Source organism: Pelecanus crispus, chromosome 2 (genome assembly GCF_030463565.1).
Source record: "Pelecanus crispus isolate bPelCri1 chromosome 2, bPelCri1.pri, whole genome shotgun sequence".
Lineage (NCBI taxonomy): Eukaryota > Metazoa > Chordata > Aves > Pelecaniformes > Pelecanidae > Pelecanus > Pelecanus crispus.
This window is the reverse complement of record NC_134644.1, coordinates 127,819,272-127,839,484: the sequence shown is the minus strand read 5'-3', so window position 1 is coordinate 127,839,484 and position 20,213 is coordinate 127,819,272. Positions and strand designations below refer to the sequence as shown.

Sequence of the window (20,213 nt, the reverse complement as noted above, 5' to 3'; positions counted from 1 at the left end):
CATCAAAATTCCCTCTTACCACAAAATCCATTAATTGGCATCCTTGACCAGTTTCTGCTTACCTGCTTGCTTTGACATCAAGTCTGATGGCTGGCAAAGTTGATTTTCAATGGCAAAACACAGTTGTTGCAGGGGTTTTTTTTGTTTTGTTTCATTGCATGCAACTCAGAAGCTCGAGTTCGTTTAGTCATTAACCACAAGAAATAACGATTCTTCAAATAGTCTCCGAGTACCTCAGACAAGCTAGTAATAAGACTTACTTTGTGCGAAGGCTTCCTGCACATCTCCTCCCACCCCGGTCAGAGAGTCCTGAGGTGCGTGGGTTGGGGTGGAGCAGGCAGAGGCAGACCTGATGGGCATTGGAATCGGTCGACTGATAGTGTGGCTGGGTGAGGAACGTGGGGAGCCTGCCCCTTGGGTCTGCAAAACAGTCACAAGGGGTTAAACAGGTCTTTGCAAGAGCCCTCACCTGCTGCTCGTCACCCATCCTTCAGCTTAAAGGCATCATGCTGTTTGTACATCAGCTGGGTAATGTTAATGTTGCTAAAAGAAATATACTGAAGTCAGTTGTTAGCGGACAGCAAGGCTTCCATGTAGAAAAATATTAAGTAGGAAAATATGAGTCAAGATCTGACTTCCTTTAAGCATGGGAAAATGTCAGGCAGCTAAATTAAAAAAAATCCAAGATAATAAGCACCAAAGTACAGACCTTCTCTCTGCCCTCTTTCCTCTCTCACCCCCTCAGTTCGCATGCATGTTTGATAAAACACAACCCATTCAGGCTGTGAGAAGGGGAAAGATGCTGGCACCGACGTGGCTTTCAGCCTGGGCAAGGGACTGAAATGGCCCCTTTCATCAGAGCGCTGCCATGAGAGCTGACCACAGCCCTGCCCTCCGCCTCCCTGCAGGAGAAGTTCATGGTACATGCAACCTCTCAGTCACATAAAGGCTGACACTCGCAATAAATAATATAGCTTTATGCTTTTTATTCAGAGCTAGAGAACTATTTTAAGCCACTAGTAAATCATACACTATTAAATTGTTCGCTCTACAGGATATACTCAGGCACTCCTAAAACACTGTGGGAATAGGGCAATATAAATTCCTGCCATGGGTTCAGCTGCTGGAAGTGAAAATGTTTTAACACCAGTCATATAAAATGTCATGCTGTTAGCACCTCACAGTTAGTATCACTTAGCTGAAATTTCAAGCAGACTTTACAAAATAGTCATTTTTACAAATGCAGCTGGGTGAGTGATACCGAGAGACACAGTGCACCTTCCCTCGACTGTTTCGGACCCCCTGGGAATGTGCATCGACGTAAGGAAAAACAAATGCTGGAACCCACACCAAACTTCACACAGCTTTTGACTGAAAACCTGTGTTTGGCAGATGCCAAAGATGGAGGTGGTTTGAGTGCTGTTAAAGGGGAACTGCAACACATGCCCCTGGTTGTTCAGTGAAAAGTAACCTGAGGGCTGGTGTTTCCCTCACCCTGGCTTTATTTTGAGAATTCAGGAGGATTTCTTAACTCTTCCAATGGCATTTATTTTGACTCCTGTACTGTCTGCCACTGCAGCCCTGATATGGTTTGGCAAACATGTTCTGAAAAAGAGAACAGCAGCCCATTGCAGGAGTGCAGCATTGCCCTTGAGATTTTTATAAATTCCTGCCCTGGACCATAAATAATGTATCAGAATACTAAGCTATTTGTTCTTTTCTCCTATCACCCCTTTCTAAGAGACATTATCACCAGAGAGACATCAAGGGCAAATTAGGTTTATGAGGAATAAGCACATTACTGATGGGACAACGGAGGATTTAACACTTATAATTTCTTTAATGATGGGTTTTAGAACATTTAAATGATGGATGAAAGGGAAGTCGAATATATAAAGGCCAGATGCTCTCCTGTTTCTGGAATTGTCTGTACCCACTCCAGCAGAAATGCAGATCTCTAGTCCTTCAGAGGCAGGGCACAGAGCAAGCTGGAGGTGCTCCAAGGTCCCTGGAGATCGCAGCCCCTGCACACCAGGCAGGGGATCTGGGATCTACGGCTATCTCCTTTCATGCCCCAACAGGGCATGCTTCATCCTCTGTGAAACAAGTTTGCAAAAGAATTTCTGGTTCCCAGCTCCCTCTTTTGCTTGCCCTTTTTCCTCAGCTCTCCTTTGCCTTTGATCTTGGTTCTGAGGAACACCAACAACAGTGGGAACTTTCAGCGAAGATGAGAAAAAAATGGACAAAATTTGCTTCCTATAGTCAAGTCACATTTAAGGAATGAATTTCAGAATAGGCATTTTATTTACTAAAAATAACAGATGCCTGCCAGTACTTCTTTGCTGGAATTTTCCCACAAGAGAAATGTAAAAGTTGCTGCACACCAGTGCTTACCCTGTGTCTGCTTTGCAGCTATGACTGAGATCTTGTGTTTATGATAAACAGTGCTCTCTTATCTGTAGCTTTCAGCGTTGGAACAAATTGTTTGGGAAGCATGGGGAGATGAAGCATTGGGAGTCCCCTGTCCAGTAAAAAATCCTCTCTTTTTATACTATTTGGGCAGCATCAGACAGAACTGATGAACAGCAAGTTGAAATAGGAGGCTATCAGGGAATACCTGATTTCAGAGAGGTGAACACTTTAATTATATTTTACTCATCTAGATCCACCTCAGCCCAAGTTTGTGGGAACAGAGAGCTATTAGGACTGGATTCCTGCTTCGTGGTTCTCAGGAGAAATGTGGTTTCTAACAGATCTAACAGCCTGAAACCTGCAATGATAATCAGTAGCGACTTCTTGGTAATCTCAGCAGAGAAATCGAGCACCGAATTGCTCCCAAACCTTGGCAGCCCCACCAGCTGAGGACTAAGGCATGCCGAAAGGGGAGCTGCCACAGCCACCACGGACATGTGGATGGCTTCAGCTTTTCTGTTGTACTTGGTTGCAACTATCAATGTTCTCCTGCCTTTTAGGAAGATTTCCATGTATTTTATTTAATTCACCATCCCTAGTCAGCCTGCTATGGATTTTAAGTTAACCCTTGCTAGACAGGAACAGATTTCCCACTATCAACTGTCACGCATGCTTAGGATAAAATGCTTGAAATGAAAACTGGCTTTACAGGAGCTTTAGCCCATTGCTCCCTCTGCCGGAACTGAACTGGGATGACATATGGGGAAAGCCCATCTCACAGCCTCATCCGACCACATGGATGTGAAGAACTCATTACCTTTCCTCAAGGAAAGGCAGGAGGGAAATAGAAAGTTCACAAGCATTAGACGAATTGCCAGGCTGCTCATTCTAATTGAATTCCTCCAGAAACTAATTTAACCCTGTTTCTCTCAACAGATCATGAAATGGCATAGTGTAATGGGGATCATTGAATGGAAATTGTGAGAGTAATTCCTTAGTGTCATCACCTGGTATTCAGCGAGGCTATTACTCGGAAGAAAAAAAATCCTATCTCATAATATCCTGAAAATGTACTTTCACTTACACTGTCCATTGAACATTTTATACGGTAGGGAAACTCTTGTCACATTGGAAACTTCTCTTTTGTGAATGGAAGGTCTTTTAATACTGTTAAGCAGAATCAAAAAGACAGTCCTTACAGGGAGGCGATCTTTGGTCAGATTTTTTTTTTTTGGTGCAACAGACTGACGCTCTACAAAAATAAGGCAAAATGTTAGCTTTATGAAAGTGAGCATTACCTACAAACTCTGCATGCTCTACCATAGACAGAACACATCAGACTTGTGACTGTACTTCTGCTGAGGAAAGCAAGAAGCAGCGCATTTTGTTAAAATGAAACATTTTTATTGGTCTCATAAATCAGACTGCTGTCTGAAAAGTGCTTTTTTTAGCCTAATATCTTTCCAAGATCCATTTCAATACTAAAAAGCTCCAAAACAATTAACTTCTAAAATTTACCATTAGTAGTATAAATACTTGCCCTTTTTGATCTACGTTGCAGAAGCCATTTAGAAACAACATTATTTTCCTGAAGATTCATGGGGCTGTTAGTATCAGTGCCAACTTTAAAAGATGTGCACACAATGCCCTGACTTTTTCTGGATAAAGTGGGATTTCAAACTCATTGTCCTGGCCTAATTTAAACTCAGTTATATTTTTCCTAAAGCTCCAAAATTCTCATTACATTTTCAAAATGTTATCTATGGTAGAAGTGTTCTTTAATTCACGTATCTATGGTTAGTGGTTTCCATGTCTTATGTGTTCTTATTTAGAGGATTGAGAAAAAGATCAAGACTCCTTGTACCCACAACTCATTTTCTAGAGCGCTAAGATGTTTACTTGTGAAAATTGCTCCAAGATACTTGAACAAAATGTGCGAAAGAACTGCAAAATATTAATTTTGGTCAAAAGAACACACACACATTTCAAGCAAAGAAGTGAAATAAATCACAGGAACACAATCACATTTAGGAGTTAGTGAGGCCTCCAACAAGGAGGTAACTTACTACCTGTTTCAATTCTTCTTCCTAAAGAAAAAGAGGATCAGCACATAAGATTAGCCAGGATGTAAGTGAAGAACAGAAAACAAAACCAAATCGGGAGTACAGTGTTAAAAGTACAGTCAAGATAGTTGGTACGTGACCAGGTTATGGTCCCACCTCTGCACACTTTGAAACACCAGAACAGCACAAAGCGTGCAGAAAGCTACTATCATTTCCTACCCCAAATTTGTCTTTGTCCAGGCAGTGCAATGACAGCAGGCAGCCCAGACTGCTAGTTGTAGCACTGCAGCATTTCACAGGTAGAGCGAAAAGTATCCTGTTTACTCCCAGCTCCCAGAAATCTGCTGGCTACTAGGTGGGCTCTGCTGCTCAGGTGCCACCAATTCCTGCATCGTGGCTGCAGGAGCCTGTGCCTGAGGAGATGCAAATGACATAAAGCATCAAACTCATCCTTTGATGCAAACACATGTTGCTAAATGGATTTCAGTGAAATTCTGTCTGCTTTTATCAGAGCCATATTTGACCCAAGTTGCACTGAATTTCCATGCACTGATTTTACCTAGCATGGCCAACAACAAAACAAGAGCCTTATGCTATTCAGAGCACTTTCTTCCACCATGAATTTCTGGCATCATCTGTCCTGAGGCACATCAGGTAAGATAGGGCTGGACTCTGCAAGTAAAGACACGTTTTCCATCTTACCCTAGTATGTCTTAAAAATGCACACGCTTTTTGATATCTCCATTTTTAACTGAGATCCTTTATTGAGGCATGTTTCATCTGTTTAACAAGGGCTTGTTTCTGTATTTTTGAAAATGAACAAGTGTTGTTGGGAAAGCATCTCTAAGATCAGAGAGTTAGATGTGGTTGTCAAATGGCATGTCTGACAGAACTAGCAACTGAATTTGCAAAGTTAAAGGAACTAGCAAAAGCAGTTCTGTATTGTCAGTTGGAGCAGGTAATAGTGTACAGCGACGAGTTGTTTTTCTCACATTTATTAGTTAACTTGTTTTACGTGTTGGTTTGTTTCTTACTCTTTTTTTTTTTTTAATTTGACGTCCTCAACAGAGACAACTCTAAAACCACCTGAAACTGGACCACAAAATATTTGTGTTTGGACATTGTTGAATGGCCAATCCAGAGATTGCTAGCCTGAAATCCAGAGATGTGGCCAAATCCTTCTACAAAAGAGCAAAACCAGCGCTGTATTGCATCATGCTGCAGTTTTATTTAAAGCGTTGTATTAAATCTTCAATAGTTCAGAGCCTGTCTCTGATGTTCCATCCACTTAGCAGTAGGTGACAATGATGATGCAGTATTACTACAGGACCAACATCATCTGAGCATCATTTGAAAGCCCTGAATTGGAAGACCAAGGCAAAAAATAGAAAGGGAAGGAAACAAAGCCAAATTTTATGGGTGGAAATAGTCAAGTTCTGCAGAATTCTCTGGTCATATCTCTTTCCTCTCCTCTCTTGCGTCACTCTGCCTGTTCTCCTTGGTAGTATCAGGTGGAGCTCCTTACCTTCAGCAGTTTCATGAGGCTTTCTAACTGAACCATAAGCTCCCTGCGGCTTTCCTGGAGAGCAGACATCCTCTGTTCCAGCTCATCCTTCCGCTGTCTGAGAAACAAGCAGATCTGATCAGAGTTTACCCCTCACAGCGTCAACAGCTTTTAACTGCATCGTTTCCCCAGCCCGACTATAAGGTATATGCCTATAGACCACAGGAAAGCAAACACACTGTATGAATTTAGCACAGTGCTTGGAAACGGGGCTACAAGAAAGCCGGGGAGTTCCCTCACACTGAGAATATTCATGGGACTGAATATAGTGATTAGGAAAAAGACAGACACTGACACAGACCCTTCTCCAAAGAACAAATGAGGTTCAAACAAATTTGTGTTATATTCCCTTGTGGGAATGCCTGGCAGTTTTTGTCTTTGGATCTCTCTAGTCAACAACCTCGCTAGCTGTCAGAAGAAATTAAAGCCATGCCCTGAAGGACAGGAAATTACAGCAGGGGCACCAACAGAGCGAGATATGAGAGAAGCTAGGAGAGTTCAGAAATTCAGCCAGAAAACCCACAGAGACCTGCTTTTGTTTCTATTTTTTTTTCTGAAAGCAAGAGTAAGACTATCACATAGTGGAGATATAACTGCTTGAAAATAGCTCTTTGGACTCGGAGTCCAGTGCTGGTCGTGTGACAGTGTGAATACTGAGCCACTCCAAGTGTAATGGCCAGTTTGTGCCCACATAAACTCGAACAGTTTTGGTTCTGCACGGCTCCACTGCACAGGACACGGGTTCAGCACTCTCACATGTTCAATCACTAAATTGTGTGAGAGGTCCCCACATAAACACGAAGCTACGACGCAATTAAAAACATTACTGTTGAAAAATATACATATTAGGTATATTTTATACACTACTGTGTTGCAAATAACATAAAAACACTATGTTGATAGCCTTGTACTGTCGACAAAATATGACAATTGAATCCTAAGTGGAAAAGCACCAGAGCCAACAAGACTAAGTACATTTCCTATATTTAGGGAAATATGAAACCCTGATTTTGAGCCTTTTCTGTAAGTGAGCAGTTACTGATATAAGCAACACTGATTTCTACAGGATTGTAGCGTGTGCTATCTCTCACTTATATAACAGGATCATATAGTAACACTGCCAGGTTGTATTTACTCCTCTGGAGGATTAATATATTTTCTGCTACAAATTGCCCGTGCTGGCTTTTCTTTTCTGGGCATGTAATGGTTGGAAATGCTATGAACTGTACAAAGGCAACTGAGTTTAAGAAACTGCTAATAAAAATAAGATACCCTCTCCATGTAATTCAAAGTGGCAGGTCCTAGCACAGACCTCTGCTGGGTTTCAGATTCATTCTATGGGGAGAGAGGATCTAAGCAGCGTGCAATGTATAGACTGCTCCTCTGACTTTTTTCTCCCGCTGTACTCCACAGCAAGTTCTTTGAAGTAACGGGCTTTCCAACCTGTCTCCAAGACAGCACTGGTAATGTGAAGGAATGCTGTGTTCAGAACCTCATTTCAGCGAGTCTGCAACACTACAGCAGCTAGTGACAGATGCTGGGACAGGTACTCACAACATAATGTACAGATTCCAGCATTTCTTAATATTATATGAGCTAAATTGCCCTACTGCCCTAATTGCTACAAGCCCCAAAAATCTGTGGGGTAACAGATGTAAATCAGCGCTGCTGTTCTGAGTCCTGCTGTTTTACACAGGATAAGAACAGCCTCGTGACTTCTTAAGTGTCTAGGAATTCAAGGTGGTGTCAAAATTCCACAGTAAATCAAAAGCCAATCTTTTGCCTTTCAAATGACGAACATTTTAGAAGGTGTGCAAAGCAGTACAGACCCACAGTTAAAAGCTATTTTCTGATTCTGACACTGCATATTAAATCAGAAAAGAGATCATAATTGAGGAACTCAGCATCACTGCCCTAGGGACATCCCATGTCAGGAAATTCAAATAAGGATATTATGTATGCTTTAATATGTGTAGCAAAATCAAAAAGAGGGAAAAAATAAGTAGTCAGTCTGCTAACACTGCACAATCATTTGATTTTTTTTTTAAGGGTAATGAATTTTATTTGTCAACTGCATAGAAAGCTAATCTCCTAAACCTGCTTAAAATAGACTTTAGGCTTGATGCACAGGAGCTACATTATTGGTATGTTTTATGCAGTGTACACATATTCATCATAGTCAGTTTTATATGTCTCACAGAATGTTGCTTGCCTGTAGATACCTAGAAGTAATTACATACTAAAATCACTCATAGAAATGAAGCAGCTAATTTGTCTGCAGATTGGAAAACAAATGTAATTATTTGTGAAACAGAAAAATATTTTAGTGTGGAAAACTCAATAATAAAACTATACAGTATTTGCAAAGAAAAAATTTAGCACAACTTCTTACAGTAATTTCCTTTGGTTATGAATCAGACCACTAAAATATTACTTGTGTGAGGAGTAGCTAAGTGGCCAAAAAAGTTCTTTAGTATCCTCATGAGAGAACTGCTCTATGGGAGGTGATAAAATTTATTCCAGCATTGTTTCACTAGAAAGAAAGTATTTACAATCTATCCTCTATTTACGTGAAGTTTTTTGAATAGTTCTTACTGGATTCTCTGTCTAGCTCTCGCAACATGAACTTCAGGACTTGCAGGGAGCCTACGGATCTCGGCCAATGACAATTGTTCTTTTTCAATGTGATATACATGGCAATTAGTAAATCCATGTAGAGTATCCTAATTAACATGCAGACACATCCACATCAATGTTTTTAGCTTGGTGGGATAATTGGAGAAATGATCTTCTAATTTTCAGCTGCTGCAGATGACATACCTCCTCACTTCCCATGTGACAAGGAGGACCATTCTGCAGCCTGGTTTTGCACCGTGAAGACAACTGACCTCTCCTTAGAGTTCAACACATGGGGGAAATTTCCAAAAATTAACATCTAATTCTGGCTGTATTTTCATGTGGGTCTGTATTTACTTTAGCATAAACGAGAAGTCTTTGTAGAAGCATTTGTTCTGACAGAACACCATTTTTCCCCATATAATTAATGGCATTTGGACAGCGCTGTGGGGACCTATTCCAAATGACCTAAGGGCCTAGCTCTGCAAACACTAATGCACATGCTTAATTTAATGTAGATGAGTAATATGTGAGATTCCTCATGCATGCTGTTTAAAGCATAAGCTTAATTACTTCTAGGACTACAGCCTGCACTGAAAATGGAGAAAAAAATACACATTTTGTTATTTACTTAAAAAAGCCCCCAAAATCATAAGCCAGGCTTATCTCTTATTTCTGCTCTTATTGAGAATGACTGGCTGGCCCCAGTCATGGCCAGAGGTTTCACTGCTGTGGACTTACCTCAGGAGCCGGAGCTCTGCAAGGAGAGTGGGATTTTGTTGTGCCTTCTCGGGTGTGGGCTGAGACGCTTGCTCATGTTCAAGTCGCAGCCTCTGGATCTCCTGTAGGATTTCTCTTGGGGAGGAGAATAAGCAGAAGACTAAGTCAGTAATTTTCCACAAAACCAGCTCACTGGACATCACAAGAGGAGAAAAAGTGTGATTGTATGTAGCTCTTCATCAGCATAGACATAATGACTGGGCTCCACCCAACAAAAGAAGCCCTCAGCGATGGGAGAGGGCTCTGGATATTTTTTAAATAAACTTTTAGGATTTCGCCATAAAGGGAGATATTTCTTCAAGACACCCAAAAATCAGAGGTAGACATAAAATAGCTCTTTGCTTAATTAAATTGCTCCCTTCTAATTCTTCCCCATGAACATTTCAAGCACCACACGAACTTAAAAATTAAAATAACTTATCTGGCCCTTCTTAAGTATCAGAGAAAATATTTAGCACTTAAAAAAATACTTTTAGTCTAAGTAGAGATGTGAGAGTGGTCAACAATTCATGGAGAAGCTCTTTAATAGGACTTGTTAAGACTGGCTTGCCAGCCCTGGAGCGCTGTCAAAAGGCTAATACAAAGCTTTGCAGCAGGAGGTTGAAACCTTTGTGAATTTTGTGTCTTCTTCACAACGTGCTGGATAGCAGACGGTCAGGAGGCAGCCTCGAACTATGAAAGACAAATCGAGAGTGGAGCTGGTGGCTCATTACACGGTGACAGAAGGCAGTGCAGAGTTTGGAATAGGAAGCCATCTGGTCTGGGCTGGCCTCTATTTTACAGTCCGGCAGTAAAAGCAGAGCTCTTTTGCCATACATTTCATGGCATCAGGCAGCCTGATACCCAGGGCCAGATCCTCTGCTGCTAACAAACGGGCATCACGGGCTTTTTGGGGCCGGATCCTGGACACGCTCTCTCAGACTTGGTCACATTTGTACCTAGTGTCTCATTTAATCAGCAGCCTAACTTGCTGCTAACCTTTCTGCAAACCTTTCCCAGGCAGACTGTGTTCTGGAGAGCTTTAATCATCTTTTTCACAAATAAAAGCAGGGGAGCATAACATTACCAGTGTGACTGATCCTTTTATCATTTCATGTTGTAGTGCTACAGAGGATCCAACTCAAAGTTAATCTGGTTTTGAAACAGGACGGGCTTTTTTTTTAACTCTTAACAAACAGCAGCCGCAAACAGTAAAGTATCAATGATTATATCACGTCATTGAACAGTACGCTCATTAAAACACAGGGTGGCTATGGACTTCAAAGCCTTTGTCATATTCTGTGGACCTTTTTGTGCCTTTGTGCTTTTTGTAGGGGGACGTGTATGTGCATGTATAAGCATATTGGACAGAAGTAGGTGGTAAAAAATATTAAGAAGCAAACAAACATACACAATATATGGGACTGAACAATACCAAGTACTTTGTAGATGCTTACCGGTTTTTATTTTCAAGTTCTGCAATCAGCTGCCTTTGTTGCTTGTTTGCATCAATGGTGAAGGAGATATCTGATGCCCCCCTCTGCTGACCCTGCTGCTGCTGCTGTAAAAAAGAGAAGGCTGCACTGAAGGAAGAATAGCCAGCATGCACCCATGAGTTCAACACAGATCTGTTCTGTGAAATCTGCTTACAGAAAATGCAGTACCAGGCTTGCCTACGCTAAAAAAAGAGCATCCATGTTGTGCTCATACCAGTATGGCTCCATTGCTAGTAAAAGCAGGATAAGTGCTAGAGTAAATAAGACTCAGTGTTTACCACCCTGTCATTCATTGCTTCTTCACTGGGCTTCCTCTGAACCAATTGTAAAAGGCAATGGCACTGCCACAGGCAGTTGCTCTAACACGGCTCTTAATTTTGATACTACAGACAAGAGGAATACACTGAAGCAAAAACCAGTGTCTGTCTCCAAAAAGAAGTGGATGTGTTTCCAGTGCAGTGATGCTTCGTTCTCTTGAAAGTACCGTTCTACAATTGGTTTGAAAGCTGTACTCAGTCTTCAGTCTGGCTGTGTGACCCATTTGGCCAAGTTTTCCCATACACTCTGATGATACTTCAGAAAACCTCTTTCCCCAGTCCTTCAGGTACAGTAGAACCTTTTTTCCCCAATAAAATGAAGTGGCAATTAAACTATTTCTCACCAAGCTAGACAGTGCTCACTACATCTTCATTGGACTATGCTCTTTTTTCATGTTCATCAGCAATAACCAAACACTGTTTTCCTTGTTCACACTCCTGTATTTCAGTATTGTATCAATGAAAACGCAGAGCAAGACATTTAAAGTTTCACAGCTACCAAAGATATCCATTTATTCCTAACTCTAACCTGAAAGAATCAGACATTAAAAAATACTCTGCTTAGTTACTGCTGTGATCTGAGTGTTTCTCACCATAAAAGCCCTGTGAAGTGTAACTCTGGAGCCCAATTTTATGTGATGCCAGGCACCTCTTCCTCCAGGAGGTGGGCCCTCAAAAATGATGAAGATACATCTCAGTGCTATCCTTTGTTAGCACTGTCTGTGGGGAAAGGACAGTACACTATGTCTGTAAGCATTTACTGTTTTTTCTGCTACATGTACATTTTCCCATTAACACTCCAACCATAGGGAAGCAGAGCAGTGCATGAAGAAGAAGAACTGACACATGCTGGTGGATGTCATGACTGATACAGGGGGAACCAGGATCTTTATCCTGAATTCCCAGTGTTATTCATACATTTTGTTCCTTAAAAAACAGAATGACCATCAGGAAAGCTTTAAAAATCTCCACTGTGTTCCTAATGTGGTGCCACTCTTGTCCTCGGAGAGATTTCTGTATACAGAAACCTTCTCTTTTCCTTCTGTCTCTTTTGTTCAAAGAGAACAGATGCATGGCAATGAGAAATTCAGTGTTTTCCTTCAAAACAGCTCTATTTAAAAGCTACTTAAATATTATCTGTTTCCTAAGTTTTCTTCCATATCACCGACACATGTCATATACAACTGATTTCTACCAGTTTCTACCCAGAGACATTATTAATGGAAAATCTTGTTCCCATAAAGAATTACCGTCCTTCAGAAACAGGACCACCACCTACAGGTTGCCTTAAATTTGAAACACTGTGTCACATCTGTCCTGGTTTCGGCTGGGATAGAGTTAATTTTCTTCCTAGTAGTAGGCATAGTGCTGTATTTTGGATTTAGTATGAGAATAATGCTGATAACACACTGATGTTTTAGTTGTTGCTAAGTACTGCTCATGCTAGTCAAGGACTTTTCAGCTTACTGTGCTCTGCCAGGTGCACAAGAAACTGGGAGGGGGCACAGCCAGAATAGTTGATCCAAACTGGCCAAAGGGCTATTCCATACCATATGGCATCAGGCTCAGTATAGAAACTGGGGGGACCTGGCTGGGGAGCAGCGATCGCTGCTCGGGAACCGGCTGGGTATCGGTCAGCGGGTGGTGGGCAATTGCATTGTGCATCACTTGCTTTGTATATTATTATTATTATTCTTGCTATTATTACTACTACTATTTTAATTTATTTTGTTTCAGTTATTAAACTGTTCTTATGTCAACCCAGGAGTGTTTCTCACTCTTCTGATTCTCTCCCCCATCCCATCGGGGCAGGGGGAGTGAGCGAGTGGCTGCGTGGTGCTTAGTTGCTGGCTGGGGCTAAAGCACGACACCACCTCTGGAAAGGACTGATTTGGGCTGGGCTGGCAGAGCAGGAGAACTCGTGCACCCCTCTTCCCCTGCAGCTCCAGGTATTGTGAAATCTTCCATAACAGATGGCTGCATGGGGCAGCAGATTCATCTTTACTGCCTTCGCTTGGGATGAACGTGACTCAGTGTTTTTACACGAAGAGTGGTGCCTGATTTCGCCCTTTCAACTGATCCTGCTGTGTAAATCTCAGTGTGAAAATATGCTTCCTGACACTCCGGACCGGCTGCTTTCCACTTAACCATCATTTATGGTCCCTTGTTCTATCAAATGTGCTGAGATGAGAAAAAAGTAACTAGGTCAACCTTATTTGTGCCATTTAAGATTTTATATACTTCGATTAGGTTCCTGCTTCATTCTCTCTTATTCCTGAATATAGTTAGTGAGATTTTAGCCTGTCACCACCTTCTATCTTGGGATACATAGAGCAGAATAATCATGGCTCCGAAATGGAAATGGGAGCTGAGGCTAATGCAGGGGGTCATTACAGTCATCCTGCTGAAGATCATTCTTTAAAATCCTCAGCACTTAGGGCCCTAGTGGCCATGATATTTGAACTAAAGAGTAAAACGGATTCACCACCCCATTCTTCCACTGCAGGAAATCATTAACCTTTAACCAAAGCTAGTCCAGACACTATTTTCTAGTCTTTCCTGAGTTCAAGATGTCAGACTCCCTTTGCTGTAATTGTTTAAATACCACTGCATTAGTATATAGATTATATGCATTAGTGTGTGGATCCTTCGGTTTAAATGGACTGCATAAAAGTGTTATTACTAAAGCATAACAGCATCTGATGAAAAGGATAGGAAAAAACAATCCATTAATCATTAAGACTGTCAGATGTAATTTCCTTGATCTTGCCAAGCCCCTGGAACACGACAGAAGGAAAGTACCTTCCTTTAATTAAAACACTTACTGATGAAGAAGTTTCTGCTGCCAGCCTTGCTGCATACCTGGCGATCAGCTTATGCTCTTCATCCAGGCGACTTGCGCTGTCGAGCACACTGCTCAGGGTTGGAGGGGAAGGAGGGAAGACATGTTAATACACGGTAAAAAAGACCATTGCTGTGTCACACTGACCACTCACACACCCTCATTACAGAATTTAGAAGCAAACTGTCACCAAATTAACAACAGCAGATGTTAATTGAGCAAAGGGGAGAACTGGGAGGGTAACTTCCCTGGAAGGAACAGCTCTTGGGGCCAGGCAGCTCCTTCCCTTAGGGGGAAACAGCAGCTGTCTGCAACCCCTGGCCAAGGCTGTGCAAGATACAACTCGCAGACTACTCTGTCCAAAGAGGGGTTGGAGGTGGTTGGGGCCACCAGTCAGCATTTGTTTTTACTTCTCAGTTTTGTTGTATCACCTAGAAGAGTCATTACTTTTTGGACAGTGGATTAGTGGGAATGTCAATGTTTGTTGAGAAAAACTTTAGAAGCTTTGTCAGATTTGCAACAGAAAACAGTATTTCACACAGTTTTGCAGGGCACTTACCAAGGCCTCATAGACTACAGTTTGGAACCACTGATCTAGGAATTTATAATCAGACTTTCTCTTCTATTCTTGGTTTCCTGATATTTGGGAGTAAGATTTCAGCGAATCACATAATGGTGATCAGAAAGCGTAAGAACTAAACAGCAAATATGCTGAATTCCTTTAAAATATTGCAACTTATTACTCAGGTATCATCACTGATCCCAGACTTGGACTCACTTTAACTTGGGCCAGCTCCTGCTGCCAGGATGCAGGAGTCTACTAGCACCAACTTTGAAGAGCTTTGGTCATATGCGCAGAATCTCCATAAAAATTACTCAGAAAGTGTAAGAACTAAACAGTAAATATGCTGAATTCCTTTAAAATATTGCATCTTATTACTTTTTTTTTTCCCTAAGAATATCAAAGGCAAATATTTCCCTCAGGTTAATCCCTTGCCAGCTGTCCTTATTTTAAATGAAGGCTATTATTTAGTCAGATGAGCAGGAAAAAGGTAATATAGTGAGAACCTTTACTATTTCTAAACATTTAGAAGTTTGCTGAGAACCATCAAAACTAATAAACAGACAAAAAATGAAATCTGAAGAGGGCTTAGTTGACCTTGGATAATCCCGAGATTTAGGATCCTATATTGCATTACTTTTAGTATATACAAGAGAAAAAAAAAATGAAGCCCCTAAGAACAGGTGAGAAGAATGCTTTGCTGTGTGGAATACAAGACAGCCTGCAGACTATCCCAGACAGAGGTAAGTCTGACCTCTTTTCTTACCCCTTGGGAACTGTCTGATGTTTTGGCTGAAGGGAGACAGGCACACACCTCCTTACCCATGGGCTCTTCAGGGCATGCAACTGGTTGCTGGCGAATGAGCTTCACATTTCAAAAGAGTATGCAAAACAAGGGTGATTTTGGCATGGGAGTCTTATTCTGATTTTTGCCAGAAATCCTATCTTGAACTTGAAAAGCCTTCCGAATGAAAATGGCACCTGTGCAAAAAGTTCTGCTTTTGAAGAATTGGCATCTTTAAAAGGAAAAGGAAATATTTCTCCAAAGTTTCTCAGTGAGTTCATATCCCCAGGTACCTCAGGGAACTGCAATGTGCATCTTTTGGTTGGCTTGATTAAGTCCACTGGGATTTAGAAGTTATGTTTGAAAGATGAGTAGTGGTTGATATCCATTGATCATTAAACTAAAGCTGGGAGTCCTGTGGATTTGTTATGGCTTGCTGAGGTAAGGGAAAAGAGACAAACACCATTTTTCTCTCATTTTGACAGTAACCTGTGAGCCCACAAACATGAAGTTTAGAAAAACAGTAAAGCTATGAAAAGTCAGACCCAGAGGGGATCTGTGTAAGCTAAGCTTGTGCGGCAGACCACATGTAAGACTTCTGGTGGTAGATGAAAACTGATTTTTTTGTTTTGGTTATGTTTAATTTATGTCGTTACACATATAGCTTAATTCTATGCTTACTCAGATTCTTGTGGGATAACTGATTTACTTTCTGAAAAGACTCAAGCTACAGGTATTTTTCTAAATTTATACAGTTCTGCTTCTTACATCCTTGTGCTTACTGTCCTGATATTCATCCAGAGAAAGAAACAGGGAAGCAACTCTTGCAGACACATAAAATTATGCAAACCAGGTAATAAGGGTGACTTTCATGACAGCATAATTCATTTTTAATTTTTCCATAATGACTAAAACATCACATCCTAACAGATGGCTATGAAAACAGCAAGCATTCAGCATCAATTCTTCTTTTTACAGCAATGTGCAATCATATTATCCACCCTGGAAAAATAATGGATTATGGTTCCACTTGTTGGCATAACACAATCTGCAACACAGTTCTGAGATGTGAGTTAACCCCTGAGACAATGACTTTACTGAATGAACCAAGCCACTGCAGCTTTTTGATTCTTACTTGCTATTTAATGTCTTTGATATACATTTATGTGTAGGTGGATGTCATAAAATAGATGTAGCAGCATGTGAAATTTGGTCTATGAATGCCACAAATCACTGGCCCCAAAGCTTTGTAAATTAAATTTCAATGTCTGAGATAAATTTAATTCTGGAATGTACCTATTCTGTGTGATCATTAAGCACAGAGGTACGCACAGCAGCATTAACCTCAACTGCCAAGACTTTTATGTCTCAGAGTTCTGATTTGCCATAATTCACTTCTGTTTTGCTTCAGCAACTTCACGGACAATGATGCAGTGAAACAATGATGCAGTGAAATACACACAAGCTCTAAAATATTATGAATAAGTGTGCAGAATTTGGGACCCTCAAGAGAATGATTCAGGCATCCTTTTGGAAGAAAACGAACATCTTGCATACAAATATCCTGCTGCTGATCCTTCTTTTCTAAAAAAAAATTAAACAATATTTTTAATACTCCTCCATTAGTGACCCTTTCTTTAAAGACTTTATAATTATTAGCAATAATTGCTCTGGCAGAATTATTATCATTCAGATGTAGAGTGAATATCTAATCTTACTGCCTGTACAACAGGACTTCTTTTTTAGGCTTTAGTTGTTCTCTGTGATATTCCACAGCCTAAAGGAGACCCATAAAGAAAAGGATCTCAAAACTCCAGTCAAAGGATGAAAAATATGACAGCCTGTGAACACAGGAGTGACATTGGAGGATCTTTGCTATTTCTCGGGCTTTAGATGTGTCAAATCAGCCTGTTCTGCAGTAGGCACCCTGAAACAGGCGATATGGATGTTCCCTGATGGTCTTAAAATTATGTTGCCACTGGTTAGAAAAGTCTCAGAAATGCCAGTCTCTCGTGAAATTTTTGCAATAGAGGTATCAGTGTGGTCTTCATTACATGTTCTTATTCTACAGACTTTCACTTAATAATTTACTATAGAAAATACTGACAAATTAAAGGGTATATTTCTAAACCTCGGGGCTATAAGAACAATGACCTAAGAGCAACCCACCAAATGTATTCCGAGGATTGTTTATATGTGACACTTTCAAAATTGTCCTTTTAAGGCACTTGAAACTGAGACATATCATCTGAGCCCTCTGCTATTGTTAATTTGCCATTGACTTTAGAATCACCAAGATTTTACCACCAAAATGTTAACACCACTACGGTATGTGCATATAATCATAAAAAATAACTCCGTTCAAGGGAGTCAAGTGTCTAGACATTTCCTCTGTAATCAGTGGGTCTCTGAATGTTTTTCCTCTTTCTAGGGAAGATTTGACCAACCTTCCTAGCTACAGTTAGTTGTTGTGCACACCCCCTTAATAAACATTTTTAAAAATACCATAGAATAGCATGGCACTGTTATAGTACAGAAATATGACTCACCACAGTACTACACAGTATAACATAAAAAAATCCGAAAGTAACTTTCTGTGGAACAAAAATAACCTCCTACTTAAAATACATTTTATCTTATTTTCTTCTGCACCTGAAAAGAAAAAGACTGAAATAGGTGGAATTAATATTCAAAACTAGGTAATGTCTCTAACTTACACGAACAAAAAGGAAAACTATTTGCAGTTAAGTGTTCTTTTTCAGAATCAGACACTAAAGATGAACTAAATTAAATATCACGTATTGGTTTTACATGCTAAAACACACTTGACAATTAAACTAACCAAAATATCTGGCTAAGGGATACTTTTTCTACCCATACAGTTACTACAAATAAGAAATTAAGTCTTTCTCTTGTTTCTTAATTTGCCCTGGAGTACTGGAGTCTAAAAAACCCCTCCAGCAGCTTATTAGCCTGTGAGGGATGGAAAGGAAAACTTGTACTTCTAGTTGTGGTATCAAATAACTGCAGATGAAAAATAAAGATAAGCAGCAAAAATTAATTAAATTAATTTTAAACCCCCCAAATATAAATACTAGCTACACTTAAAAAAGGAAAAAAAGGTATACTGGGCTATATTGGACTATAAATTAGCCTGACTCAATATCTAACAAAACCCCCCCGCATTTTGTTTTGAAATGCTACTATGCTCTCAAGATAATGTTATGTATTATGCTCACAAAGTACTTCTGTAGTTTTTTCTTTCAGATGAAGGTCCAGCTACAGTCATTCCTCTTTTCATCTTTGGCTGGCAGTAGCACTTGAAAATACATGATGGCACATATGGGTATGTACACGTGGTATTTTGCAGGCACATACAACAGCTGAGCTGGCTAGCTGCAGCCCTGCCTAAATCTGAAGCCACCTGATTATGGTTAAGTACATGCTTTAGTCAAGTTACCACATCTTGTTGAGCTGCAGGGTGAAATAACTTGAACTCAGCACCATCCTAACACAGCTGTGTGGGTTTTGAGCAAACTGCATCTGGCTGCTTTGGGGCATAGGCAGAAGGAGTTCACCTTTACCTGAAGATGCCTCCCCAGGCTATGTGAGATGCAGCAGCCAAGCCTCCTGCAGAGGCCTCAGGAAACTGGCTTCACACAGGAGTTTCAGGATGGCAACACTTTGTTCTTCTTGCCTTTACCAAGACATAACCATTCACTTTCTCTACTACCAGTCTCATTGCAGCAAAGCAGAAAATGGCAATGCAGCGCGGTTTGATGCATGACTAAGATGACTGTCCCTCTTGGTTACATCTGTCAAAATCTAATCTAATAAGTAACTGAGTTTGTTTTTCATTGAGGATGCTGTGACCACATTGATTTCATGTCAGTAGTCAGATGTTTATTTGCATTGGTTATTTAAACAATTAAGGCCATTATCAGTCACCCCCCATTCATCCCTCAAAACCATACAATTTGAAGGATGTTATGGCACATAATTTGTATCTGCGTATTTGGATACAAATGTACGATGCCTTAGTGAGGCCGGATCAAAAGCTTGAAGGAACAGGTTGGAATACACTGGATAAAATTTAGAGGATGAAGGTGGTAAAGATGAGGCTAAGCACTCACAAGGGGATCTAACGGGTGGTCCTCACTGAAGCTAAATGAATTACAGACATAGCATCAGTAGCCTAGTACCAAAAATGACTCTAAACCAGGTCCAGTCTTTGCTGGCTTCTTGAACAACTGTATCAAGTCACTCGTGGTAGGCAGGGCGACATTTCCTCCTCCCTGTCAAACTAGACCGAGTGGCAGCGTACTCCTGTCCTCTTCAATTATGGGTGGGCAACGACTGGTCTAAACACATGCCCCTAACAGCTTGTTTTCACAGCCACGGTGTAAATATTACTCAATAAGCCTGCTTTCTGGAAGTTTTGCTGCAGGAATGAAATTCCCCTTCAAAGTGTTTTTGTTTTGAAGAAAGGGTTTTCATTTCCCTCACTAAAAACCAGTTTGCCTTTTTTTTCCCCACTGGGACATTCCAGTGGGGTAGAGAGTAGAGAAGCAGATGGAGACCGATGAAGGCAGACTCTTTTCTCCACTGGGCACAGCTACATGGCAAATTACTCCCATTTTCAACTGGAGCTACACACAGAAGTGAATTTTCTAAGACTGCAGAGAACTGTTGCATTCACCCTCCCAAAAGAAGTTGCTTGTTGCCTTATCTACATATGAGAGTAAATGGAGAGTTTCTCCTAACCTGGGAAATATTCTGCAAAGCAGTATGGGAAATC

The 20,213-nt window shown here is 40.7% G+C and overlaps 1 protein-coding gene across 5 annotated transcripts in view; it reads right to left on the bottom strand.

The window, feature by feature from the left end:
- DTNA (dystrobrevin alpha) overlaps nt 1–20,213 on the bottom strand; it is a 101,336-nt gene that overhangs the window by 15,642 nt on the left and 65,481 nt on the right. For 2 of the 5 annotated variants that reach the window (XM_075706329.1, XM_075706332.1), the window contains 6 exons: nt 14,053–14,140; nt 10,872–10,969; nt 9,397–9,510; nt 6,001–6,097; nt 4,482–4,499; nt 261–420 (listed from right to left, as the gene is read on the bottom strand). In XM_075706329.1, coding sequence (XP_075562444.1) covers nt 261–420; nt 4,482–4,499; nt 6,001–6,097; nt 9,397–9,510; nt 10,872–10,969; nt 14,053–14,140 — 575 coding nt within the window. Of the gene's footprint in view, nt 1–260; nt 421–4,478; nt 4,500–6,000; nt 6,098–9,396; nt 9,511–10,871; nt 10,973–14,052; nt 14,141–20,213 lie in introns of all 5 variants that reach the window. The other 3 variants (XM_075706331.1, XM_075706330.1, XM_075706328.1) reach the window with 2 other exon arrangements.